A 27,793-nucleotide genomic window follows, 5' to 3' on the forward strand; every position below is an offset into this window, starting at 1 on the left:
CCATATTTTAGTTTTTTTACAACAAGACAGACAAGTCAAAATCATTTACTGTGGTAATCGATAGCATGCCACAAAAATTGCATTTAACCAAGAAAAGCTGTTTTAATGGTTTACAAATAGGCCTTCACACCACTACACATACATTAAACAAACATATAAAGATTTGTGCATTCTGGGAAATTAGACGGACAAAGCAAGTTTTCTGCAGAAACACTGTTTGCTTGTCAAAGTCAAGCAGGTGTTCCCAGAAACCTGAAGATGAGAGAGAAAATATGAGGATATGAGTCACGCGGGGACAAAAGAATTTGGTCTTTCCCACAACATAAAGCAAAAGCACATGTTATCCGGCCGGTCGATCTGCTCAGGGACCACAACAGTTTCAGGTTTCTGTACATGAACATCACAGGAAAATCCCAGAGGGCACCACCATGACAAGTCAAAGGGTCTTTTTGTTTTTAAAGACCAAACGCTGCTCTCTTCACACGCAAATATATTCAGATAAACAAGACAAGCTAAATCAAAAGAACACAGAAGACACCCAGATAGTGGACTCGTCAACAAAACATCTATATAATACATGCAGGCCATGATTTACTAGGGTTGCATAAAAAAACCTGTCTTAGCTGATCTACTAAGGGGAATGTGTTATTCATTCATAATAATTTTTATGTGCCAGCTTTTATCTCGCAACAGAACTGAGACATTCATTCATAGACATTTTGCATTTATGTGACACATTTTTCTGTTGTTTTATGCACACAAAATCCTAATTGAATTTAATACGTTGCTTACATATTACAACAAAATACCGGATAAACCAGAAGCGGTAAAGCGTGAATACGTGAATGTTTTCCATTTAGCACATATTTCTTTCCAACTTTTCAACATTAACTGGTCATTTTACTTTTCAGTATAAAACTGTGGTGTGCAATGGCTTGAACATGTAAAGAATATCACAGTTTCTTTGTAAATTATGAATTCATCTGATATCGCCCCCCCACTCCGCAATCAATCTGAAGTTGTTTGAAGAGTGTCACATGCAGATCAACTGCAGAGAGCTAAATAAGCTGATAATATCATTTCAATAGATATAGGCTACTATACTGTAAAGGACAGTTATGTTATTAAATAGTATAATACATATAAATTGTGCATTTAACATATGTACATTTATAAATATTTTTAATATACACTATCATTCAAAATTTGGGGTAGATTTTTTTGTTTTGAAAGAAGTCTCTTATGCTCACCAAGGCTGCATTTATTTGATCAAAATACAGTAAAAACTATAATAATATGACAATTTAATATACTCAGACTTTTATTAAATAAACTAAACTGGTACCCGTTCTTCGTTCGCCATGCTGGATTGAAAGCTTCATTGAGGCTTCATTTCTGTTCTAATTAATCCGTATTGCGCAAATGGTGCGCAGAACCGTGCTACTCGAATGCACTCTCAGGGGATTCCATATATGATTGGTTGAATGGTAAGCTCGCATCTGATTGGCTAAAGAGTACGACTGACCCGCGTGGGTCAAGAGCTCTGCCAGGAAAGTCTCAAAAACACACACACACACATCCGAGGCGATTCACACGTGAATGACGATTGCACGTCCACATTCAGGGATAAACTCGTACATTTTAAACACTCAAAGGTTTTTGCACACAGTTGTATATCTACGAATTGTGTTTTGCATTTGTGAAATGTATTTTATGAATATATAAATTTATTTTGCGCATGTGAATTGGTTTTTGTGGGGGGAAAAATATTCCAAGCACGTGAATTTTTTTTGTGTGTACGTGAATTAGGTTTCATGCATGTGAAATTGTCTACGCATGTGTAAATCAGGTTTTCTGCGTGAATTATTAATGATTCTAATCTGTCTCCATACTTGACATCATATCCGGAAGATAAGTCAGTAAATTCGAGCAAAAATCACAGGCTTCGTTTATCCCGTGCGAATGCGTGTGTGTGTGTGTGTAAATTTATGATTTACCATTGCAGTTTAAATAAACATATATCACAGATATATCAATGGGACATCTTGCTTTCTCTTTATTATTTATTAATTCCTTAAATAACCAAACTTTAACAACATAAGCGCAGAGCCTTCGAGCACAGCTGATGACGTTTTGAAGTGACGCATTTGAGTGATCAAGAATATTCCAATATACAAATAAGCTTTCCTCCGATTCCTCCGTCCTCATTTTCTTTCCCATCCTACTGGGAGTGGGGCTGCGACGTGAGGAAAGGAATCGAGGAAAGGAAACAAGGATGGACAAATAAGAAATGAGAAGCACCCAGGGAGTAGATGATGAAGGGAGGAACCGGGGAGTGACCACTGAAGGAGGAGCCGAAGGGCTGAAGGGAGCCAGCGGAGGTCGAGCTGAGGAACTGAATGGCGTTCTCAGTAGGGGTGGGAAAAAAATCGATTCTTAGATGCATCGCGATGCGGACGTGGACGATTCTGAATCGATTCACAAATGCCAAAAATCGATTTAAAAAATAAAAAAAACATTTTTAAATTTTTTTTTGAAAATCGATAATAATGTAATATTGACGGAACGCAAAAGACGGAACTCTGAAGCGTGGAAACAATATTGTCAAAGCTTCCACCCGGCTCGGAAGGGGCAAAGCGCATTACACAATCAATCGCAACTTTTATTGCCAAGGATTTGCATCCAGTCGTTGAGAACCAGGGCTTTCGCGCTATGTTGCACACTTTGGAGCCGAGATACAACGTCCCATCTCGGAGATATTTTACAGACACAGCGATCCCCACACTCTACAACAAGACCAAAACCGAAGTCATGGAATCACTGAAGAAAGCGGGTAGGATAGCTGTAACATGTGATGCGTGGACATCCGTATTTTATGTTAATAGAGATTCAGAATATGTTGAAGTTTGTTATAATTTGTTATTGTTGTGATTTTTACTGTAGTGAATTTACTGTTGTGAAATGGAAAATCAATAATCGAGAATTGAGAATCGTTAATAATCGAACATCGACTGTAATCGAATCGGGACTTCAATAATCGTAATCTAATCGAATCGGGAAATCAGACAGATTAACCACCCCTAGTTCTCAGAAAAGCAGAGAGTTGGAGGTTGGGCGGGACCAGTGGTCGACGGTTCGGTGGAACCAGTGTCGAGGATGGGGACTTAACGCTGGGGGAGCAGTGGCGGTGAAGGAGGATTGACCCTTCGCAGGGAGTTTGATTGACAGGCGATCTGACCAATCATAATCCGCCGAATCTGCCATTTTTGTCCGACAAAGCAGTCAGGAGAGTTAGTAGATTAACATGGGAGGATTTGAACTTGAGAAGCGGAGTGAACTGATGTCTTTCCACGGTTAAAACAACATTCCTTCTGATGTTCATTCATGTTTATTTGATGATATAAATGAACTAGACGGAAGAGATGATCGGTTCACGAGCTGATGCTCTACAGCGATCTGTCACGACACATTAAAGAGCCACAAAACGGTATTTATTGTTTAAATTTCTTTTAAAAAAATGACCAAATATGAAAGTTGATACTTTGTTTCATATCAAAAGTAACCTCCTCTGTAACTCATTTTGATATGAGTAACCTCCTCATATCAAAAGTAACCTCCAAAAGCTGGTGTGGCTTGTCGGACATAGCTACAGTAACTAAAGGGGCCGGCTCTTTGCGAACGGTCAATTGAGGCTGGGTGGGTTCAGTGGAGGAGGGAGGGCTTGGGTTATGTCAGGGACTAGCGAGTCATCTAATCCTGATGGGACCAGCATCCGTCCATCGTTCGCACCAATCCAAGAAATAGATTTTAGAGTAGCGTCATCAAAGGTAATTAGATTTGCTAACTCACAGAAATGGCTTGAATACTCCAATAAGCGCAGTCCTCCTTGACCAGATCTTATGAATGCTGCTGCTAGATCCATGTTTGTGGTCAGTTATTGTGTCACGTTGTAGTCAGGCAAAGAGCAAACACTAGACACAGCAGCAGGTTTATGTAATCCAAATGAGGAAGATAATCCAAGATGTGGGTATCCAAAAGATAACGAAACAACGAAACAGAAAGCACAGTGGATAGACAATAACCGACTATAGAAGACAAGAGGGCTTAAATAAGTCTACACAAGGGTGATAAGATAATTGGCAACAAAACGAGATACAGGTGGATGTTAATTAGGGCTGAAACAACGAATCGATTATTAAATAGATTATTATCGATAATGAAAATAATCGACAACGAATTTGATTATCGATTAGATGCGTCTGTGCGCTGTGCCTGGGAAACCATCAGCCAGTCATGTCGCTTTACAGTAGTAAATAAACCAATTCCATGGACAAAACGCATATGGAAAAAAGGTACGGTACATGATTCAAGTTGTCCGAAACATGCTTTATACACTGAACAAAATTATAAACGCAACGCTTTTGTTTTTGCCCCCATTTTTCATGAGCTGAACTCAAAGATCTAAGACTTTTTCTGTGTACACAAAAGGCCTATTTCTCTCAAATATTGTTCACAAATCTGTGTTAGTGAGCACTTCTCCTTTGCCGAGATAATCCATCCACCTCACAGGTGTGGCATATCAAGATGCTGATTAGACAGCATGATTATTGCACAGGTGTGCCTTAGGCTAGCCACAATAAAATAAAAGTTTTATCACACAGCACATAACAAAAACATAAGCGTTATTGCGTCTTGCCCTGTCGTACTTTGACAGATGCGTGTGCTGTTTAATGCCTCTGACGTGTTTTTCTTAGCGCATAACTTACATTTTATTGTTATATCCCTATCTGTAAATGTTAGAAAGTCCCGCGAGTATTTCCATGTAGCATATTTTGAAAACAAGCATCTTGTTAAACGTCACATATTTCAGTTATCGAGCGCCGATGGGTGCATGCGCGTCAAACAGAGCAGTAGAATAAGATCGCAATAATTCTGATTAAAATACACATTTTGCTAAAACAATGTTTGTTAGAAATTAAGTGTAGGTTTAAAATTCTACATGTAACACAAGTAATCATATTTTGGGGAGCCGTAACCGTAATGGCACTACTGTTGGAATATTAATGTAATAAAATGACTATGTTCAGACGAGTGAATGTTTGTGTTCTTCATACCTCACAGAAACTACATTTTGCGCTTTTGTTGCTGTTTATTATCATTTGAATTTAGTCGTTTTAATTTCTGCTTTAAAATAGTAAGAAATTGAGATTTTAATGTTTTAACCTTTTTTTTTTTTTTGCTTATAATGTAGGCTTCCAGCATAGCATACATTCACTATATTTGTTTTCATAGGCTTTGTATTACACGTTGTTTGGAGGACAGCATTGGGGAAGGATGTGGAATAACATTGTTTAAAATATTAGATTCAAATAAATGTTTATGATATTTCAGAAATTATTTCAATTTGCTGATTTGCTGCTTAAGAAACGTTTCTTATCAATGTTAAAAACAGTTGTGTAGCTTTATTTAATTTTTTGTGTAACTGTGATATATATATATATTTTTCAGGACTCTTAGAAATAGAATAGAAAAGAGCAGAATTTTTTTAAATAGAAATATTTTGTGACAATGTAAATGTCACTTTTGATCACTTTAATGCATCCTTGCTGAATAAAATATATTTTTTAAATATAAATAATAAATAAAATATAAATAAAAAAACGTATTGACCCCAATCTTTTGAATGTTACTGTAAGCCTAAAAATAAATAAATAAAATATGGCATTCAGTGATAGTCGTGGCTGGTATTTGGTACATATAGCCTTGTTTTAACGGATTCATCGAACCTATTTGCATGAATCATAATTTGTGCAATTATTCTTGTACTATTACTCTCTGATCTTAGTAAATCAGGGCCATCATGTATATAAAATCTATATATAGAAAACAGATCTGTATTGCCCACAAAATCGACACTGAAACAGACAATCCCCTACCGAACACAGCCAGCCGCTCAGATCAGAGCTCCACAGGTCATGCGGACGTCAGGATTCAGTGGGATATCAACTGATGGGAAACTACTGCAGTGTATAAAGCCACAGAGAAAAACCTCCTCTGACATACGAGGGAGGATCGGAGAGACGTGAAGCTCTGAGCTGAACAGTTGCCCAAGGCCTTGGTTCATCTTCACATGTGAAGGAACAAAAGCTCAACAAGACTCTAACAAATACGAATCGGACTAAACATGTAAAAAAACTGGTGCAAACTGAACTCAAACACATATTAATGATGTGAACAATCTCTTAGATGTGTCAGCCAGGGTTACTATAGTTATCTAAAAAAAAACATGTTTTTATTAAAAACTCCCCCAAAAAACACTTACTTGAAATAAAGTAAACGTTAATTGAAATAAAATACAATATAAAAGACATTAACTTGACGTACTAAAAGACTAATGAATAAAAATGAATAAAAACATATATAATATAAATATATATATATAAAAAAAAAAAAATATATATATATATATATATATATATATTATATATAAAACTATAATACTGTGTAAAAAGTGGTAACCTGCAATTGATACCTTAAAGAGTTGTGTTTTACTTGATTTAACTCTTAAAAAATATTTTGCTGGTATAAATTAATGCATTTACAGTATGTTAAATGAATATTAAATTAAATATTTTTACTTGAAACGGTTAATTTAGATGGTATAATTTTTTTCATTGTAGTGTCTCAATGATAGTAAAATAACACTCCTGCCACCGTTTTACTTTCCAGCTGTCATTTTCAAAAGCCTTAGAGGTCTTATAAAAGACATACATCAGTGTTATATGGGGATCGGGTTTTGATATACGTACAAGGAGAGGATGGGAAACAGTTACACACTTAAAATTCTTTAGAAAATCGTATAATGTAGCCCAGAGTTTGTGACCCGGGCACGTGAAGCACTGAGATTCCTGAGAGATTGCATAGACTGGACACAAATGTGTGTTTGAGATCCAGCGCTGCCGTATATCAGCCTCTGAAGCCTGTTACCTGAACACTTGTACATAGACTCGTGGTGCTTCCATGGGCCTCCACAAACGCGGCTCGTACACATACGCCATCCTTACAGAACAGGAACAGTATTCACAGACCCAATGCTTCTCCACAAGTCAGACAGCAACCGCACAATTTTAACACATTTGTGGGCAGGAATCAGTTTCTGATGTTCAATAAAAACTGTACAGTGTGTTAAAGCACAAAACACATCTACATTACAGTTGGCTGTTCGCTGAATGTGGCGTGTTGATGTACAGTACCTGCGGGTTTGCGGACACTGCTGTTCATTGCATGTGCGGTTACTGAGGGGTCGAGGGAGGGAGGCACACAGGTAATCAGAGTAGGCTTCATTATCAATGGTACAGAAGACCAGACGGGACTGGTAACCTAAAATATATGGAAGAAAAATTTGTCAAATTGCATATAAGTGTTGAAATTCTCTCTAATACAAATACACCAACCATGAAAAAATGCATTACAAATATGCAAAGAACACTCAATCATAACAACTTCATGTGAGACAGAATATTATTAACCCTTCTCAAAAGGGGGCTTCAGAAAGACGGCTTAAAATGATTTAAAATAAAATGGGGATAAAAACAAGCATTAAAACAGCTACATTTTTTTTTTTTTTTAAATCAAGATTAAAGATGTATTACTTTTTTCTTTTCCCATATAAATGTTTTTTTGTCTCACAGTCTTGGATATATAAGGGACTTTTAAAAATGTTTTTTTTTTTTTTTTTAAGATGTAATGTTTTTCTGGAAAAGTCATGGAAAGTAATAAAATCGTAAAAGGTATTAAAAAAAATTCTAGTTATGTAAATCTCTAAAATATTTTATTGAGTAGAAATTGCTGATAAATTGTGAGTATACTTTTTTTTTTTATGTGCCGATTTATTGGTTATATAAAGTGTAAGAACATTTGGTTATGGAATTATGGAATTTAAATTATTTATAATTATTTTAATATATTACCACTCCTAGTTTCTGTAAATAAATAAAAAAAAGTTAAAAAATGAGCAAAGAAAATAGCAGCTTTGTCATTTGACACTTTAAATGATCAAACTCTTTAAAGTCGGATTGATTCTGTTTGGCTGTCAATGTTTTTAATAATGAGCAGCTGGGGGGAAATTCGTTCTGAAAGTGATTAGAATGTTATTGCTCGTCTGTTTCGCTACCGTTATAGCTGTGCTGTGGACTTCCCTATCCTCATTGAATTAAAACAATTATTAAAACATTATAGTTATCATCCTTTATGTGAACACGGCTTAAGGATTGGCTCCTCTATGTTAGGGCCCAGTCTTTTTCTGCTCTCCTTCTTACTAGATATTCATAAAGACTGTTATTATTCGCCATTGGATTATAATGTGCATCTTATTTGAAGCCACAAAGAGTAGTCCTTCCAAGCTGTGATGATACGCTTCTCAACGACGATTTCTCCTGATGCCCCTCAGTGAAAACAACCTCCACATTGCCTAGACACTCCTGACGCGGCTGGCCTTTCATCAAGAGATGAAATATGCCGGATATTAAGCATCCCCTTCAAGCTCTTCAAACAGTGCCACGTTTGAGTTTAAATGCCTCAGGATGTAGCGCTTGGCTCTGCTGTAACCGTTTGCCTTGATACACACCTTACCTGTCCTGTTCAGTTCAGTCCAGTGTGTTGGTGATACAAATCTTCACTAATGAATGCATTTTTAACAGAATTCACAAAAAAAGATAATGTAAAAAGCCTGGCTTTCTGTTTCTGGCCGTAATTCCAAATTCATAGAACTACAGCGACACACTCGTTAAGACAATACACTATGGGCCCTATTTTAACGTTCTGAAACGCAAGTATCAAACGCGAAACACAAGTAACTCTGTGGGCGGATCCCGGGCGCTGTTGCTACTATACCGGCGGGATAAATGACTCTTGCGCCCGACGTAAATCTTAAATGTGTTGGTCTGAAGTCGCTACATTACTCATAGGTGTGGTTTGGGCGTAATGTGAAATAAACCAATCAGAGCGTCCTCTCACATTCCCTTTAAGAGCCGGCGTGCTTGTTCCACGGCGGATTGCTATTATAACGGCGGGTTTGCCAGCGCACGCCAGGAGCGGTTCACAGCCGAGGAGACCGACGTTCTCGTCAGGGCCGTAAAAAACAGAGAAGTGACATTGTATGAGGATGATGGGAGAAGCCACACAAATTATCTTCGGTTAAACAGGCGGATAATAATTTGGGTAAATGTGTAAGCTAGATGTATGCCTATTTTTTGATGTATGCCTTTTTTTTTTTTTACATCTTCACGGACAACAATTAACACCTCGTGTGTTAATCAAGGTCAAGGTCAAGGTCAAGGTATTTTTATTGTCATTCTGTACATGTTGACACATGAGAACGAAATACGTACTCAGAAACCAGCAGCATTAAATAATAATTAGCATACAATATACAGAAGAAATAGTTAAAACATAACTTATTAATCTAAAAAAATTTTTTTAATAATATGACCTATTTAAAAATAATAAAACCTTCTATAATAAATAATTAAACCATCAAGTTTAAAATTTTAAAACAATCCCTTTGGCCAGTGCATTCATGCTTCTTACAGCCTCTGGGAAGAAACTGCATTTCAGTCTTTCCGTTCTGGTTTTGATGCTTCTTAGTCTCCTGCCCGAGGGGAGTGGAGCGAAGAATTTGTTTGCCGAGTGGGTGGAATCCTTCATAATACAGGATGCTCTACTTCTGCACCTGCTGGTGTAAATGTCCTCAAGAGACGGTAGACTACTCAAAGTTATTTTTTGGGCGGATTTGACCACCCTCCCCAATTTCTTTTCGTCAGCAGCCGAACAATTTCCATACCAGGCAGTGATGGAGAAGGTGAGTGAACTCTCCACCACACAACGGTAGAAAGGAAGCAGAACTGGAGTCCCAAGACCAGCTCGCTTCAACCTCCTTAGAAAGTAAAGTCGTTGTTGGGCCTTTTTAATAATGCTGGCTGTATTGATGTCCCACGTAAAATCATTTGAAATGTATGTTCCCAGATATTTGATGTTTGAGACCATTTTAATAATTTTCCTTGTAATAATGTATGATTTGCAAAAATGAAGACTGCTGCGTCTGTTTAGGTTAGAGAATCAAAGTGTATGCGCGTTGTTCACACGCTACATAATGGCCAAGCATGCGCCCTTAAAATAGCATATGACTAACGCGCAACGGTCAGTGGCGGAATAGTTTTTTGAAACTGCAAAATAGCGCCAGGGAACGTTTGCGCCGGAACACGCTCCTCTTTTCACTGAACCGCCCCCGCGAGCGCAAGTTCATTCCCTAATTTACCGACGTGCGTCTGTGGAGGGAAAAGTCCGCTGTGCGCGGGTGCAAAATAGGAATGATACATGCGTCGGTGTACAAAGTCAATTGCGCTGGGTGTAAGATAGGGCCCTTAATGTGAATATGGTAAAACTATTAAAAATACATTTCCGTTCTGTTTCTGGCCAGCTTCTGAATGGTGTGGTTCAGGACCTTCAGTTCTGCTTTTACGGATCAACACCAGGTATTCTTGGGTCTTCCACTCTTTCATTTACCCTCTGGTGTCCAGAAGAGGGCAGTCCGAGCAATGTCATCTTGTTCCCTTCGGATGTCGTGTCTAGTCCATCTCCATCGCCTTCTCATGATGATGGTGTCCAAACTTTCTTGCTTGCACTGGGAAAGTAGAGATGGTTTTGGGCCAAAAGATTTTCAGGATTCTCCTGAGGCTCTTTGTGTGGAAGGTTGACAATTTGACACCTTTACATTGTTGAACAATGTGTGGAGGTCCTCACAGTATAGCACCCAAACTAAACTAAGACGATACCTGCGTCCTTTAAACCCTACTTTATGGCTCTGAATGTTGGAGAAAAGACTAAAAAAAAAAAACACGGAAAGGAAACTAAACAAAGCAGCACATGTGACTGAAAATAACAAACTAAAGGTAATTGAAAATGAAACTAAGATAAAAAAACTGAATGTGTTCGTGACATTACACCCCTCCCAAAAGGCACGACCTCGCGCCGCAACAAAAACAAACAAACAGTTGAGGGAGGGAGTGAGGGTAGGGGCTTTGGAGGAGGTCAAGGAGTTGGTAAGGGCTGGCAAGAACAGGCAGACAGATAGGCACATAACCCACGGAGGAGAAGATGTTGGGAGCATCAAAGGTGGTGATGACCAGATAGTGCAGACCCAGAGCACAGTTAGGACGACAGCCCAAGGCAGAGTCGATGGAAGGAGGAGTCAAGGTGTTGATGTGGCCGACGGCATCCGAGGGACGACCGATGGAGACTGAGCCGATGTTAGGGGAACCCAGGGTGCAGACGGAGAGCAGATGGACCTAAGTGACGCAGCCGGCACTGGAGACCAAGGCAGAGTTGCGGAGATGATCGTCCGAATGGTAACCGGAGCATACGAGAACTGAGGCTAAGCCAGTGCAACAGAGGACCCAGGTGGAGCCGGAGGGAGGGCAGAACCCGCTGGAGCGCCGCAAATGACTTGTAAGTCCACAGCACAGGCATGGTGACGGCTGACCGAGGTGGAGATGGAAGGACGAGGGAGCCTGGTGGAGCCACAAGGCCGAGGATCTCAGGTGGAGCTGAGGATGGGAGGAGCCAAGGCAGTGCCAACAGGGCAACAGGCTTAGACGGAGCGAAGGGATCAGCGACCAGAGGCGGAGCCGAGAGATCCTCAAGCTTTGGCGAAGTTGGTGAGTGCACGGCCTGAGGCTTGACAACACCGCAAGGCATCACGGGGGAAGACGAAGGGCTGAGACCAACTGAGGCAGGGCTGACGGACTAGCTGAGCTCTGCAGTGGAGGCTGGGTGGGATCGAAGACCATAATTCACTATTCAGGGTGACAACACAGTCATTATGCTGGGCTGAACCAGCGGCGATGACGGCACAGATGATGATAATACAGACGATTCAGGGTGGGAAGCAGTACCTCCGGGTCCCAGTCTATTAAACAATCCACAGTCTCAAGCTCCATCAAGACTCCCACTGGTACGATGGTTGCCGGCTCACACCCCTGGTCAGACTCACTTTGTGCGATGGTTGGTGCTGTCGTCACAGGAGGATCACTCGTGGGTCATCGTCTCTGTGGTTCTGGGTGATGGTGGGCTAAGCTCTGGGTCTGGCTGCGAGACGCCTGCGAGGTTTGTCTGGACGAGGCTGCTGTCATCCTCCGCTTTGCCCACTGTGAATGGTGATCCATCTATATACAGTGCGAACGTGATGTAAGTCTCTAGGGTCCGGTAGGGATTGATGAAGCGGAGATATTTGTCCAGTCCACACTGAAATCTCTCTATTAAGCAGACGTCATCGCAGGCGGCTCGATGGCAGGTGCTCAAAAACTCCTCCACGTACTCCTCAATAGCTCGCTGTTCTGAAAAATAAAAACAGTCCCTCCTTCAAGTTGTGTGTTTTCCCTCTATGGGGAAAAATTAATGGAAGCGATCTCCAGTTGCAGGGAACACACGATGAAGATGAAGATGAGGTATAACGTCTTTAAAAATCCACTCAGACGATAATACAAAAGAAGATAATCAAACGAAACCAACTGCTATGCGTAAACGTAACCGGACAAATGAACACTGAAAAGACTGCAACTTAAAGGGATACTTCACCTCTGGAAAGATGAATGTGCATTTAAAATGGGTCATTTATGTAGAAGAAATGTGAAATTATTTTTGAATTTGGAGCCTTCTAGACTGAGAAAAGCCAGAAAATGTATTAATGGCTTATGGGGATGAAAGACAACAACTCCCAGAATGCACTTGCTTCGCTGCCCTAGGAGGCCACTCCTACCGGTAAGAGGGCAGCTAAACAACAAGGCTATGCTACTAGTGAGTCTGCCCGGTATTTTGATGTCGCCCCCAAAATGTCCAGGATTCGGTTTTGCGTTCTACAGTCGCCATTCATCATGTTTACTGCGGCGAGCAGGACGAGACTGACGGCCGCGGGAGAACGGCGCGAGGCCGGTGGCGTGATTACTGATGAGACGCACCTGTGAGACGCACCGGTCTCGTATCTCTCACGGAGGAGCGGGAATTTTCTTAGCAATGTTAAAACGCACATCAACCGATCACTTGTTTAGCGTTCATGTAAACACTAGATTCACCAACTGGGATTAATTCAGTTAGATTGAAACAAAAGATATTCATGTAAACAATGAATGGCGACTGCAGAAAGCAAAAGCCGAATCCCAGACATTTTGGACGATCTCGACGGCTGGACATGTCCGGGAAAACCATGGTAACCCCTACTACTCAGCTTTCTCCACAGAACAAGAGCCTGTTAGCTTAGCTTCCAAATTAAAGATGGCTGACACTATTTGTACATTCTGTGAGTGAGATCCCTCCCTCTATGGGCGGGTTGAAAACATGCGGAACAGCACCGTCTACTCTACTGGCTGTAGTTTTTAGCTTCTGGACAAAAAATCCTCATATGATGCAATATGACAATTTTTGGGTCATATGAGGATTTTTTCCAGACTAAAAATACATAAATCTCATCTCAGGGTGATATGAGGCAGGGGGGAGCACGGTAATTCGAAAATAATAATGGCTTTCTACTGATACAAAGCTTAATACTAAATCCTGAAGTATCCCTTTAAATACAAAGCAAATGAGGGAAATAATGACAAACACCTGTGATGATTTAATGATTCTCCAAAGTAACTAATAAGTGGCGGGAAACTAAACAAAGGAACACATGTGACTGAAAATAACAAACTAAAGTCCATGAAAATGAAACTAAGATCAAAATAACAGAATGTTCGTGACATTAAGGTTAATGCATTAATTAATGTAACTAATAGACCTAATTGATCTTAGTGTTACCCATTTATTTGATAAAAAATGCTTAAAAATGTAAAAGAACGGTTTTCTACTGTAAAATGAAACTTATTTCTGTGATGCAAAGCTGAATTTTCAGCATAAAAATCTCAAAAAATGCCTAAAAAAATAATAATGCCTGTAGTGTCTTCTTGCATGAAATGAAACACAAACACACTTTTACTTTGACACTGACCTGAGCCACACTCCTTGCTGCATGCCGACCAGGAGCCATAGCTCCAGTAGTAGCCCTCAGTCAAGCGTCCGTTAGGCAGATAATACTCGTACTCCACGCCCTCATTAGCCTCTTGACTGATTAGCTGTAGATAAACAAAGACACTGATGGTCATGGTATTAAAAAAATGCCTCAAAAAGGAATAAGGTGCATGCAGTATGTTTAAGTTCATGTCACTGGTGGGTTTTCTTTATTGCAGTGGTCTTGGACTTAACACAGATGCTGATTCACACATCACTCTGGATTGAAAATATTACAATACTAATATTAATGGCTGTCTTCATTTCTTCATTTTAATGTCAGAACACTTTTTCTTAGAAGCTCATCTTCTGTTTTAATGCGTTACCAAGTTTGTGAAGATGGCTGTGAACATGTTTCATTCCTAAATGCACGTTAAAGCGACTCAAACTCAGAGCAGATGGAGTTGTTGAGCAGAATTTACTGTGAACCGAGACGGTCTGAGAAGCTGAAAACACCGGCGGATCATGAGCTGCTAACATATGAATGAACACAGTGCCATGCTTCACTCTGAAGCATGCAACGCATATACTGTATATTTAATTAAATCACAGTCTTACTAAGCTGCATCTCAATTCTGGTTTTCTTTTGATTAATTGTGCAGCCGTACAAGATACAGAAATCAAACAAGGAAAGCTAGGGTTCTCTTTGATTTTTTTACTTCATTGGAATGGTACGAAACTTGGTAAAGGTTTTAGCACTTGCTATGTGAACACAAATAAAAATGATGGACATGATTTGAAAAAAGTTAAATGGCCCTGAAAAAATAGTCAATAGTCACATAAATAGTCACATTGAAAATGAATGGGAGATGATTTTTATCTAGTGAAAACTTTTGGTACTGCAGGCAAACTAAATCTTACTGAAAGCTAATTTTTTGGAGATATCAAGCTCAAATTCGGAACACAACTTGCAGCTTTAATTTTCTTGCAATTTTAGAGTAAACCGTTTTCACTTCAGCAATAATCTTTCAAGTGTCGTCTTTGAAAAGAGATCAAACTTAAGTCTGTGCTCCAAAGCAGTGTTTCCCAAACCTCTCCTGAAGGACCCCCAACACTCCACGTTTCCCAACATTCAACTCATCAGCTCATAATCAGATGGGTGAATGAGCTGATGAGTTGAATCAGGCGTGTTTGATTAGGAAGACAAAGAAAACGTGTAGTGTTGGAGGTGCTTCAGGAGACGTTTGGGAAACACTGCTCTAAAGCATTCAAGATTTACGACAGTTTAAGTTGGAAAATACATTTTCAGGTCTATGCTCAAAAAGCGAATAAATGGAATATAAAAATAGCATAAATATAATTTAGTATAAAAAAAATCCCCCCAAAATACAAAATATGAAATAAAAAACATGATCAAACTAAAATATAGTACATTCATTTCATTGACCCAAAAAATATCTGTAATTTTGGACCGACACGCGAAGAGCACCAGAGGGTTAAACTGGCTCTCACCTCTATCACTAGAGGCTCAGTCGTAGGGCCACGGCCAGTGATTATCTCGGGGGTCTCTTCCCCTTCTGTTCCCCGCTGGTAATACAGCACGGTGCCGGCAATGGGTGCGGCTCGAGAGAAATCGATCGCCCAGTGTCCATTAAGGTAGTACTCACCACGTAGGTTCTTGATTGCTATTAGAGGCAAAATGTAATGATGAAAAGGTTGATGCTGATGATGAAAAGTTTAGGATTAGGACCGTATTCACAAACACTCACCAAGGTAATTGCGTGCTGGTACAGTTTCCTTGATGCTGATAGTGGTAGCCCCAACAGGGATGATGAACATTTGATTGTAACCTGTGAGTAGGGGGTACAACTACTTTTTTAGGCATATTTGTCCATATAGTTCCAGGTGCGGTTGGGTCTTGGGTTAGTTTACCTTTGGGCAGGTTGCGCATTGAGAAACTGTTTTTGACTAGATTGCATGACTGTCCGTTCCCTCCACACTGTAAACAGGGGTCCTCCTCCTGGGGCGACTCCAGCATGTTATCACAGCCGAGACGCTGTGAGCAGACAAAGGACAAAAACAGAGCAATAGTTCTCAGATCACACCCTTCACAGTCCAGGCAAAATACAGGGACAGTGTTTTGAGGCTGCGCTTTTTAACACAGATTCTATTGTTGAACTCCACGCTCATCTAGTTCACGAAGAAATCTCAAACAGGCAATTGACCGTTCGCAAAGACCCGCCCCCTTTAGTTGCTGTCGCTATGTCCGACAAGCTATGCCGCTCTCACGCCACACAATGTTCTCACTTCTCACGCAGTGATTTAAACAAGAAATTTAAACAATAAATACCGTTTTGTGGCTCTTTATTGTGTCGTGACAGATCGCTGTAGAGCCTCAGTTAAAGCTGCTCGTGAACCGATCATCTCTTCCTTCTAGTTCATTTATAGCATCAAATAAACACGAATGAACATCAGAATGTTGTTTTAACCGCGGAAAGGCATCAGTACACTCCGCTTCTCAAGCTCAAATCCTCCCATGTTAATCTACTAACTCTCCTGACTGCTTTGTCGGACAAAATGGCGGATGGCGAAGTATGATTGGTCAGATCACCTGTCAATCAAGCTCCCTGCGAAGGGTCAATTAAAGGCTCTTACGTTTTTTTTTGAGGCAATAAAGAAAGTTGCGCACGAGCAGATCCGTTTCCTCTCTAGAGACGCGTTCAGTCTTTCCACTTGTAAATTCCTCCATGTAAATAGTGAATCCGCCATAGCACGAGCGAAACTGGCTTTTAAAGGTAATGGGAGATGAGACTCTGATTGGTTTATTGCACGTTACGCCCAAAACACACCCGTTACTCATTAAGAGAATAGGGACAACCCTGTTAGACCATGCGCTGGGAGCGCCGACCATTTTTCCTGTCGTTAAACTAGCAAAAGTGGATTCGGGCGCCCTAAGTGCGCTTGCGCCGTGCACTTTAGACCATGCGCTTAGATTGTTAAAATAGGGCCCTATGTGTCACAAACGTGCGCTGTATCAGTGCACGAAGACGAAGGTTCAGAGTCTTAAACAGAGTTCAATAGTATCCACAATATATATTTCAGGAGAACGAGGCAACACAAGTCAAACATAAGCCCTATTCGGACGGGATTCACTTTTCAAGGGTAGATGAAGGGATTTGGTCAGCACTCAGGTAAGTTGCTATTGTTATTACGCTTATTATTGGCTCTTTGATGAACTGCTATTTTTCCTCTTGTGTAAGTCGCTTTAAATAAAAGTGTCTGTTAAATGCATGAACGTAAAAGTGAGCTGGTTAAAATAAGTGATCATGCTCAGTGTCCTGGAGGGTTGCTGTGCTGACCTTACAGAGGCCGTCCACACAGATGTGCTTTGCTCCAGGGTGGCAGGGTGTGCCGTCCACCACCGCCGGCTTCTGGCGATAGAAGAAATTCTCTCCTCTGGGAATGCAGTTCAACTCACAAGGATTCTCTCCTGAACAGACGAAAGAAGATACAGCTTAACATCAGGACTGTCACCTGTACAGGATACTTTCACAGAGCTAAAACATTATAAAGATAAAACACTATTTAGATCTACATGTTCTTTAAAGGATTAGTTCAAATAAATATTTCCTGATAATTTACTCTCCCCGATATCATCCAAGATGTTCATGTCTTTCTTTCTTCAGTCGAAAAGAAATGAAGGTTTTTGAGAAAAACATTGCAGGATTTTCTCCATATAATGGACTTCAGTGGCAACCAACGGTTTGTAGGTCCAGATGTGAGTTTCAGTGCAGCATCAAAGTCTCGACACGATCCCAGCCGAGGAATAAGAGTCTTATCTAGCAAAGCCATCAGTCATTTTCAAAAAATAAATAAAAATTATATACTTTTTAACCACAAATGCCGTCTTGTACCATCTCTGAGATGCGCCACGATTACGTCATCACATTGGAAAGGTCACGCATCACGCCATCTGTCTAAATTATTTATCTGTGTAATGCGGTTAATAAAGGTCGGGAAGGGCAAAAAACTCAACTTCAAAATCGTCCGACATCTTTGTTTTAGTTTATTATTATTATAAAAAAAAAAAAGTGTGACCTTTCCAATGTGATGGCATAATGCATGCCGCATCTCAGGGATGTTACAAGATGGCCATTTGTGGTTAAAAAGTATTGTTTATGTTTATATAAATTGTTTGTTTTTTTTAGAAAATTACAGATCGTATCGCTTTTGTGGTTAAAAAGTTTATCATTGTTTTTTAGTTTTTTAGAAAATGATCGTTTCGCTGGATAAGACTCTTATTCCTCGGCTGGGATTGTGTCGAGACTTCGAAGCTGCATCGAGACGGACATTTGCGCCCCCTTTGAACATTTGAATGGCTGGTTGCCACTGAAGTCCATTATATGGAGAAACATCCTGCAATGTTTTCCTCAAAAACCTTCATTTCTTTTCGACTGAAGAAAGAAAGACATGGACATCTTGGATGTAAGTAAATTATCTGGACATTTTTATTTGAAAGTGAACTAATCCTTTAAGAATGCAGACAAAATGCAACAAAAACTAAGTCACATTCATTGTAAATGCTGTAGCATTAAAAGCATGGAATATAGCACACGTCATATGGGCGAGTTTTATATTAGTCATGCACAGAAATTTTGGCGAGCAGAAATTAATTTTTGGTTTCCGCTATAACAGATTTGGTGAGCTGAAATCGCGGACTGAAACGGTAATGTTTAATTAGTGCTTCTCTGGTGGCGCGTCTTGATTGTGTCAGTGTCTGTTTTGAGAACACCATTAATAATCTACAACAACAGGTAAACATGTCAGCTGTGTGGATCCTACAGCTGAGTTGATATCGATTTCACGATTTTAAACAATCTTAATTTTGATGAACCGAGATCGAGTCTACATTAGCCGCGTTTCCATTTCCCTTCAAATTGTGCAAATTGAAATTGCGAATTGAAAATACGCCCAATGAAAACACGTCAATTTCGCAAAAACTCCCATTTATCACAAAATAAGTTTTTACGCTCGCATGATGAGGTTTTTTAGGCAATTCGAAAAAAGAAATATTTCGCAAAACTGCAATGGAAACAGTTTTTGCACATTTACAGTCACCTGACGTAGATGACGCGGTGTGTATGGACAGAATACGAGACAGAGTTGTTTATTAAATTCATAAAAGACAAAATAATTGCAGGAATACTGGATTCCTAACCTCAAAGAAATGCCACAATCAAGAGCTCGAAGCAGAAATGAGGGCGAAACACCCAGAAACACTCATAAGTATAAGGGTCTTCCCTTGCCATTAATGCTTGGATAACACACACGTCTCCTTCGATTAATAATAATGTCTAGTGCGATGGCGGATTAAATACATAAACCTCCCAACATCCGTCGCCATGATTTTTGGAATGATTTATCGCGAGAGGAAAAAATTAAGTAACTTTTTTTATTTTTTGTCTACTGTTTTCAATTGATGCGTGAACTAAACTTTCGTAAACACTATTTTTTGCGCCTCACATCCAATAAGCGCAATAAGCTTTATGCTTTGTTACTTTTGATATGAAACAAAGATATCTATCAAAATTTGTAAATTTTATCATGAAATTCAAATAATAAATGTAGTTTAGAGAAGATAAAAGGCACTCTTCTTCAAAATTATTTAAAAAGCCTTTATTTAACTGGCTATATCATGGTAGAACATTTTAAATACATGGGGAAAAAAAGCAACCCAGGCGTATCGGCATGAAGAAGGCTGTTTGTAGAAGAACACGTGGCCAAGAAGAACACGTGGCCAGTTAAATAAAGGCTTTTTAAATTATTTTGAATAATACTTTTTTTTAAATAATTTTGAAGAAGAGTGCCTTGGATCGTCTGAAGAGCACCTTCAAACACTTTTTATTGAACTCCCTGAGCACCCTGGACATTTTTTGTCTTTCTAATAAATGTAGTTTAGTGGCTCTTTAATGTGTGGTGACAGATCGCTGTAGCGCCTCAAGCGGCTCGTGAACCGATCACCTTTACTACTAGTTACAGAAGCAAATAAACATGAAGGAACATGAGAAGAAATGTTGAAAGATACAGGACAACTTACTAAAATGTATCATGTTTCATGTAATCGCGTAACCACAGTTTTAACCACAGAAAGATGTCAATAAAACAACTTGTAAACATTTGTCACGCAATGTTACATATTCATTATATTTGTACTTAACCTGTTGTCTTCATAATTGAATGTATGTGTAATAAATATTTAAAAGGTTTATATAAACTGTCTTATATGCAATTTATATATATATATATATATATATATATATATATTTGAGTGCTGATTATTAAATAAATGTAATTATTTATTTATTAAATAAATAAACCTTATTTTTGGATTTAGTTTTCGGGTAAATAAAAAGTTTTCGGTGCATCACTATTTTATACGGTGTGTTTGCTGATAATGTCATGATATGGAAAACGCAAAAATCAGGATGAACATTCTGCTAAACCTCCAGTTGTACGAGAATGATTTCATTTTCGTTTTCAGGTGAACTATCGGCCCTGACACACACAATCTCTTTCTGTCTGTACATACCACCGTAATATGGCAGCCATTTGTAGAGCTTTCCTTGAAAATCAGTGCCGTCGAACTGCGAGCACTGTTCTTCTCTGAAATCCCGGGAACCCTCGGGACAGTCCTGATAACTCAGATAATTCAGATCACATACACTACCATTCAAAGGTTTGGGGCCAGAAAGATTTTTTTTTAAAGAAAAATGAATACTTTTAATCAGCAAGCATGAATTATATTTATCGAAAATGACAGTAAAGACATTTATAATTATATTTCTATTTCAAATAAATGCAGTTTCTTAATCTTTCTAATTATCAAAGAATCCTTACAAATGAAGAGTATCACAGTTTCCACAAAAATATGAAGCAGCACAACCGTTTTCAATATTGATTATAATCTGAAATGTTTCTTGATCAGCAAATCATCATATTAGCATGATTTCTGAAGACTGATCATGTGACACTGAAGACTGGAGAAATTCAGCTTTGATCACAGGAATAAATGACACTTTACTATATATATTCACATAGAAAACAGCTGTTTTAAATATTAATCATATATTACAAGATTACAGTTTTTTATGAAATAAATACAGCATCGGTGAGCCTTTTTAAAAAACTTGACTTAGCCAAACGTTTGAACCAAATAGTGTAAATATTAATGATGTCAAAAAAACAAAAAAATCAACAATGCTAAATAAGATTAAATCCTCAAATATATAAATGCCATTAATTGATCAGGTGTAAGCTTTGATTTCTTCAGGCACACGGGTCATTGAGCAGAAGAGTGTGTACCTGGATATTACATGAGCGATAGGACTTATCTGGACCCACGCAGCGGTGACCGCCATCAGGCCTGCAGAGAGACACAGATCAAACACAGATGAGATGGTTTCACTCTTAGGGGGAAAACTGTATAGCAAGACCTTCATTTTCATTTTTGCATGTTTTTTTTATATGCTTCTTATTTTAAATCTGGATAAATGCTGTCAACTCATTTTGTCTTGTTGTTTTACATTACTGCAGCTTAGCATGATAACCGGCAATTACCAAAAATATTTGTGCAAATGCAAATGTGAAAATAAAGAGATCCTGTTGTGTTCATGATTAGTGGTTGACTGATATTGACTTTTTGATGGGCGATGCTGATTTCTTAGAGAGCAGGGTGGTTACACAATATATGATATCACACTATTTAATTTAAAGATAGTAAATATCTGTACCAAAACAAAAAGCCAGGAAACAGGTCATTTAAATGAAACAAAAACATGAAATATAAACAAAAAAGGACAGACCAAGCACATGGGTATAAATAAATAGGGCTAATATGGAAACTAGAGACGCCTGGGGACGATAACAGCCTATTAACAGTGAACACTACAAAAGACTACAGAGATGGCACAGCATTGTCAAAATAAAAGTCCCGCTCACAACACTTATTGGCCAAGCAGAAAACATATCGGCTGATGCTGATAAATAAAAATGGCTAAATATCAGCTGATAATATTGGCCTTGACTATATATCACAACATGATGCACGTTATAAGTGAACCACACTGCAGACTTAAAGTCCCCCTGCAGTCAATAATTGTATCCCTTAAAACTCATTTTTGATCACCAAAATTACATATTTAAATGTTTTTTCATTTAAAACAAAATTCTTCATGCCTTAAAATAGCTTGAATGTAACTTGACAACCTTGCCTCATTTAGTATGCGCGGTTCTATGAATATGTAAATGAGCCCCGCCTCCACTCACTCACTCAGCTCAGAGATCCACTGGTTGACGATCACACGTTGATCTGATTGGTTGCAAGGTAGTTTGTGACGTCAGAAACACCAGCGATTTCAAACCGTGTTTTTGAGACTATCTTTGGTTCACTGCAGTTTTAAGGAGGAAATACTCAGCAATGGTATTGACTTATGAACTTACACATGGTTTGCACATAGACATAAAAAGACATACTCAAAATGCCTCATTTGGACTTTAAATGTCTTTAACTTAAGACCCCCAAAGTGTGAAAACACCCTAAAATATCAAGTGTCTCATTATAGACTTGTCCAAGGATGCATAAAAACACTCACTCTCACTAAAGCACACACACACACACAGACACAAATGCACAGAGATCATAACAAGTGCTTATGGGTGTGTGTGTTGAGGGCTGATGCCTCAATCTCTTCTGAGACACACAACGGCCAGTTAATAATACCTAGAATATCAAAACTACTGGCGGTAGATCCCTTTGCTATTTAGCACCAAAACTTTGGAACAGACTTCCTACCATTGTCCGGACACACTCTGTCCGTTTAAATCTAGATTAAAGACACATCTCTTTGACCTAGCATTCACATAAAACATTATAGACTACTTTAGTCTGCATAGATTAGGTCAGCCGGAACTGGGAACACTTCCCATAAATCCTGATGTACTCGTTACATCATAAGAAGAATGGCATCTACGCTAATTTTAGTGTCTTTGTTTATCCCGAGGTTTTCCCGCAGCCTGCCGGATCCAGGCCGTATCCAGATCTGACGAAGGACCTTCGCCTGGACCTGATGACAACGCAGTGCTGAAGTGCCAACTAGCCTCTCCCTATGGAGGATCCCTTTACCACTCTACAGATAAAGTGTTGTGGAAAATTCGGCTCGCATACCTACCCTGAAGCGATAAAATAAAATACAATTCTCTGTATCAAAATTTATAGGCAAGACAAGTAGTTTGTTAAGGCTTGGTTCGTAGGGAATTACAAACCTGCGCACATATATTCAAACGCACATAACTATATAATTAATTCTTGATGCGCACGTGAGCGCCATCAGCGTTTCTCACAGGTTCGCGTTTAAAGTCTGTCTAGAGAGAACGGTGTCGTCTTAGCGGTCTCTAATTTAATAACTAATGATCATTTCGACAGAAGTGAATTATTCAAAACTAACTTTAGCTGGAAAATAACATTATTCAAGAACCGCTATAAAGCCAAAACAATCTGTTACCTTAAATTATCCGTTTATCACTGTAAAGCCGCTTTGAAACCATCTACATTGTTAAAAGCGCTATAAAGATGAAGATGACTTGACTTGACTTGACTTGACTTGACTTGACAACAAGGTCTTCACTACATCTCAACCGGTCTGCTACAAAGAGTCATCATCCTGTTCTTGCGTACTCATACATACATAATAGCATTATTAATGAGCGGATACAGCCGCATGGAGTTTCCAGTATGTCTAGATGTTAAGTCAGCACATGACAGACAGTAATACTGCAGGGAAAAGGCAGGGTGTGGTGCGTGATTCATTCACCCGGCGAGACACTCGCACCAAGCTGGAAGAGAGATGTCTGAAAGTCCCAGAAAGATCGCCTGAGGGGGACGTTTTAGTCTTGAGCGAGGAGTGCATTTATGAGCTCAACTTTCTCGTAAGTTACTGAGTTCAATGTCAAAACTGTTTCTGGGAAACTCTGACTCTAGATTGTTAGATTTCCCAATGCATCATGCATGCATAACAACTTCATTCAAATACATCAGACATAATAGATTCTGACTGGTAGGGATATTTGTATTGTTCAGTTTCTATAGGCATGGGCAATGGTTGCAATGGGCAATGGTGCAAGGGTTTGTATTAGACCACAAAAGTATCATTTAACTAAATTTGGGCAGGGCAAATCATTTAAAGAGGAGTGGTAAGTTAATGTACAATCTGCCATGTTTTCATGAGCGCCATTCACAGAGTAAAATGCAAGACAGGACAAGCAGACCAGATTCCAACACGCAGATTTATGGCCAAAGCTCTCAATGTCCCGTTGAAGACTTTCCCCAGCCAAGTGCCTATCGCTCAAACACATAATTATACAATCTAACACGTTCCACTTAAAGACGGTGCATACTTGACCTTGCATACTTGACTAAACCAGTGTGTGTGCCAAAGGAGACATAGCATGTTACTTTTGCAAGATGAACAGAGGATGCACTCTTCAAAATACAGTGTTTTCGCAGTGATGACATAGAAGCGGTTTGAGTTCCCTAAAGAATCTTTCAGTCAATTTTCTCTTAGCGTAAAGAATATTTAAATAATCTAAAGAAACTTTGTCCACTATAAAAAATTTTTTGTGGATTTGGGTGTTTTATTTTTAACTTGCCAGACAGCACCAGAATATTTAAACATATTCACAAAATGTTCATGGCCCCCAACATGTATTGCATTTATTGTATGAATATGTAATCACTGGATAACAGAGTCTCTGCTATTAAACATCATTAAAAAAAAAAAAACATTTTATTCTAGCTTCATTCTTTTTTATCAATACTTGAATGTGCAAAAAAACTAACAAAAAACATTCAAAACATAAATGATCAGAGATCGAGTTCGAGATCAGAGAAGCTTGCACGGTCGTAAACCTCTTTGTGGGTTCAACATTTTCCCCAGTAAAGTTAGGCTATTTTGATTTATATGTTGTTGAATGTTTGCTGATCACATTAGCTCTCCTTCTGGTTTATGCAGATCTTATTCTTCGCTTGTTTTTGGATCCGGAGATGCTGAACTGTTTTAGAAGATCCACAACAGCGCCCCCTACCTTATATCACTGAACACACGGATTGCCAGAATAACTCACCAATGACAGAGAAGCGTTGTTTCGTAAATGGCGGGGAAAGAGTTAAGAGTGTAACTACCGTATTCTCCGGACTATAAGTCTCACCGTTTTTCATAGTTTGGCTGGTCCTGCGACTTATAATCAGGTGCGACTTATATATCAAAATGGATTCATACTGTCTGAGATGAACCAAGAGAAAACATTACCGTCTACAGCCGCGAGAGGGCGCTCTAGTTAGCGGAGTTGTTCAGAACCCACACCGAGGAAGAACTCAATGGATTCAGTGTTGTGTGTGGAGTGAGATCGGGAGCTTGGTGAACTTGCTTACCGGTAACTTGTTGGACTCGCTGGCTAATGTTAATTTAGTCTATTCAGCCTCACAGGTATATGTTCTTTATGCTGTTGTGCAGCTGAATAACTGTTAATGTGTTACGCTAACACACCGGACACTATTCAGCTGTTGTTCTGTGTGCTGTTGTGGAGCTGAATAACTTGCCTTTCCAGAATAAATGTCTGTTCTTGGTCTTGGATTTTGTGAAATAAATTTCTAAATAATTTTAGAAATAAATAAATTTAGTTCTATAACGACTTATAGTCCAGTGCGACTTATATATGTTTTTTTCCTCTTCATGACGCATTTTTTGACTGATGCGACTTATAGTCCGTAAAATTACGGTAATTAATATCTTAGAAAAAGAGAATAGGGATCTATTTAACTAAACATCAAGAGGGCAGGCATGGTCCCTATGAGGCTTCTCTAAAAAGCAGAAAACTTATGCAAGTCAAGTCAAGTCATCTTCATTTATATAGCACTTTTAACAATATAGATTGTTTCAAAGCAGCTTTACAGTGATAATAGGAGATTACAGTAACAGAGATGGTTTTGGCTTTACAGCAGATCTAGAATGAAGTTATTGTCCAGCTAAAGTTAGTTTTGATTGATTCACTTCCGTTGCAAAGATCAAGGGTGATGATGATTTATACGTCTTGTGTGTTCTTCCTCGCACTGGATACTGACACATCTGCCTTGATCTGCCTTGACTAGGTACTGTAGATGGCCAAATGTACAGATTTCAACTGGATTGTCTCTTTTCAGCTATTTCAGCAACAGAAGAATAACTTCCCTCTCTCCTGTACATTTAAAGCACTGTTAACACATATGACATCTGTTGTACCCTTGAACTTACGGAAGTTGACTGTTACCGGTAAACTATCCAACGACCATTGGGTGACACAAATCAAGTGTTATTAGAAGTACAGTAAAGAAAAGTCTCTCAATGACATAAAGCGTTTGTGAAGATGAAGACTCACCGCTGGGTCACACATGTCCGGGTCCTCGCGGTAACCCCCCCGCCGCAGCTGCGACTGCATTCACCGTACGGACTCCACTCATCCCAGAAATCACCAGTGGGTTGCTGTTAACAGTGGAAAATCATATGTTTCTAGCATATAACATAAGAAGGTGAAGTTGCAACGAAATAGAGTAGCAAGATATATGTTCTAGCTCATTGTGATGTACTACACTCGAGTATAATAGATTGTACAATAAATGGAAAATATTGAGATTAGGGATTTCTAATGACCGATACAGACACGGCAATCTTGAGTTTCTGCTGATATTTATGCATATCCGATACTAGATAAAAATGTTCTTGATCAGTTTAGAGTATCTATACCACATTAACTACATTCTACTTCACTATAAATTAAAAAAAGTGTGTGTGTACCTACTTAACTACATTTTGGGGACAAATTTGTAACCAGAAGTGACCAAAACCTGACAAAATCTCCAAGAACCTCCCTTTAGGGACGTCCTCATTTGTAAATGTGGTATAAAATAATCTGGTGTGTGTTTGTGTCTGTATGTGATTTGTGAGGACAGAAATTTGTATAATGACATGCGTATTACACTGGTATTACAACGTGAACGTGATTTTTGTGGTCATTTCCTGAGTCCTCGTATTTATAATGGCTTTAAAAACATACTAAGAAGTGTTTTATTAAAAATGCATAAAGTTTTCTGTGATGGGTCAAATATACAGTTTGTACAGTATAAAAACTATTACGCCTATGTCGTCGAATATCAAAACAAACTGTGTGTGTGTGTGTGCGCGTGTGTGTGTGTGTGTGTGTGTGTGTGTGTGTGTGTGTGTGTGTGTGTGTGTGTGTGTGTGTGTGTGTGTGTGTGTAAATATAAGTAAAATCTAACAATATCATGTCAATGTAAGTTTAGACATACTGCTACATCTGGTAAAATAGTGATTTTAAAAACTGCAATTAAAAATTACAATTTGTGTTACAAGAGTTCCAACATTCTTCAAAATTGCATGAACATAATTGCATACATTATACAAAACGTTTCTTTTGAATAAGCCTCCGGATGAAGTTACAACGTGTCTGAATGGTTAATTGATGAATTATGTAGTTGTTGTGGAGTTAACTTTATTCAACTTATCGATTAGCATGTTCCGTTATTATGATCAGTTAACTGTGTGCTCATGTGGGAACTAACCTCATTTCTTCTGCACATTCCCTTCATAAATAAAACTAATCCACAGTGTCTTCAGAGGCTCAGATGCTGGGAGTCTCGCTCTTATAG

At 38.9% G+C, this 27,793-nt stretch overlaps 1 protein-coding gene across 6 annotated transcripts in view; it reads right to left on the minus strand.

Annotated features, from left to right (window-relative positions):
* The window catches only part of paplna (papilin a, proteoglycan-like sulfated glycoprotein), an 89,653-nt gene that overhangs the window by 46,793 nt on the left and 15,067 nt on the right, over window positions 1-27,793 (minus strand). For 4 of the 6 annotated variants that reach the window (XM_079633054.1, XM_079633053.1, XM_079633056.1 and 1 more), the window contains 10 exons: window positions 26,506-26,609; window positions 21,400-21,460; window positions 20,627-20,729; window positions 17,397-17,527; window positions 15,970-16,093; window positions 15,807-15,887; window positions 15,550-15,722; window positions 14,039-14,162; window positions 7,254-7,380; window positions 6,988-7,059 (listed from right to left, as the gene is read on the minus strand). In XM_079633054.1, the coding sequence (XP_079489180.1) occupies window positions 6,988-7,059; window positions 7,254-7,380; window positions 14,039-14,162; window positions 15,550-15,722; window positions 15,807-15,887; window positions 15,970-16,093; window positions 17,397-17,527; window positions 20,627-20,729; window positions 21,400-21,460; window positions 26,506-26,609 (1,100 nt within the window). The remainder of the gene's footprint in view (window positions 1-6,987; window positions 7,060-7,253; window positions 7,381-14,038; window positions 14,163-15,549; window positions 15,723-15,806; window positions 15,888-15,969; window positions 16,094-17,396; window positions 17,528-20,626; window positions 20,730-21,399; window positions 21,461-26,505; window positions 26,610-27,793) is intronic. The other 2 variants (XM_079633058.1, XM_079633057.1) reach the window with 1 other exon arrangement.

The sequence above is a fragment of the Phoxinus phoxinus genome, assembly GCF_949152265.1.
Source record: "Phoxinus phoxinus genome assembly, chromosome: 13".
Classification (NCBI taxonomy): Eukaryota; Metazoa; Chordata; class Actinopteri; order Cypriniformes; family Leuciscidae; genus Phoxinus; species Phoxinus phoxinus.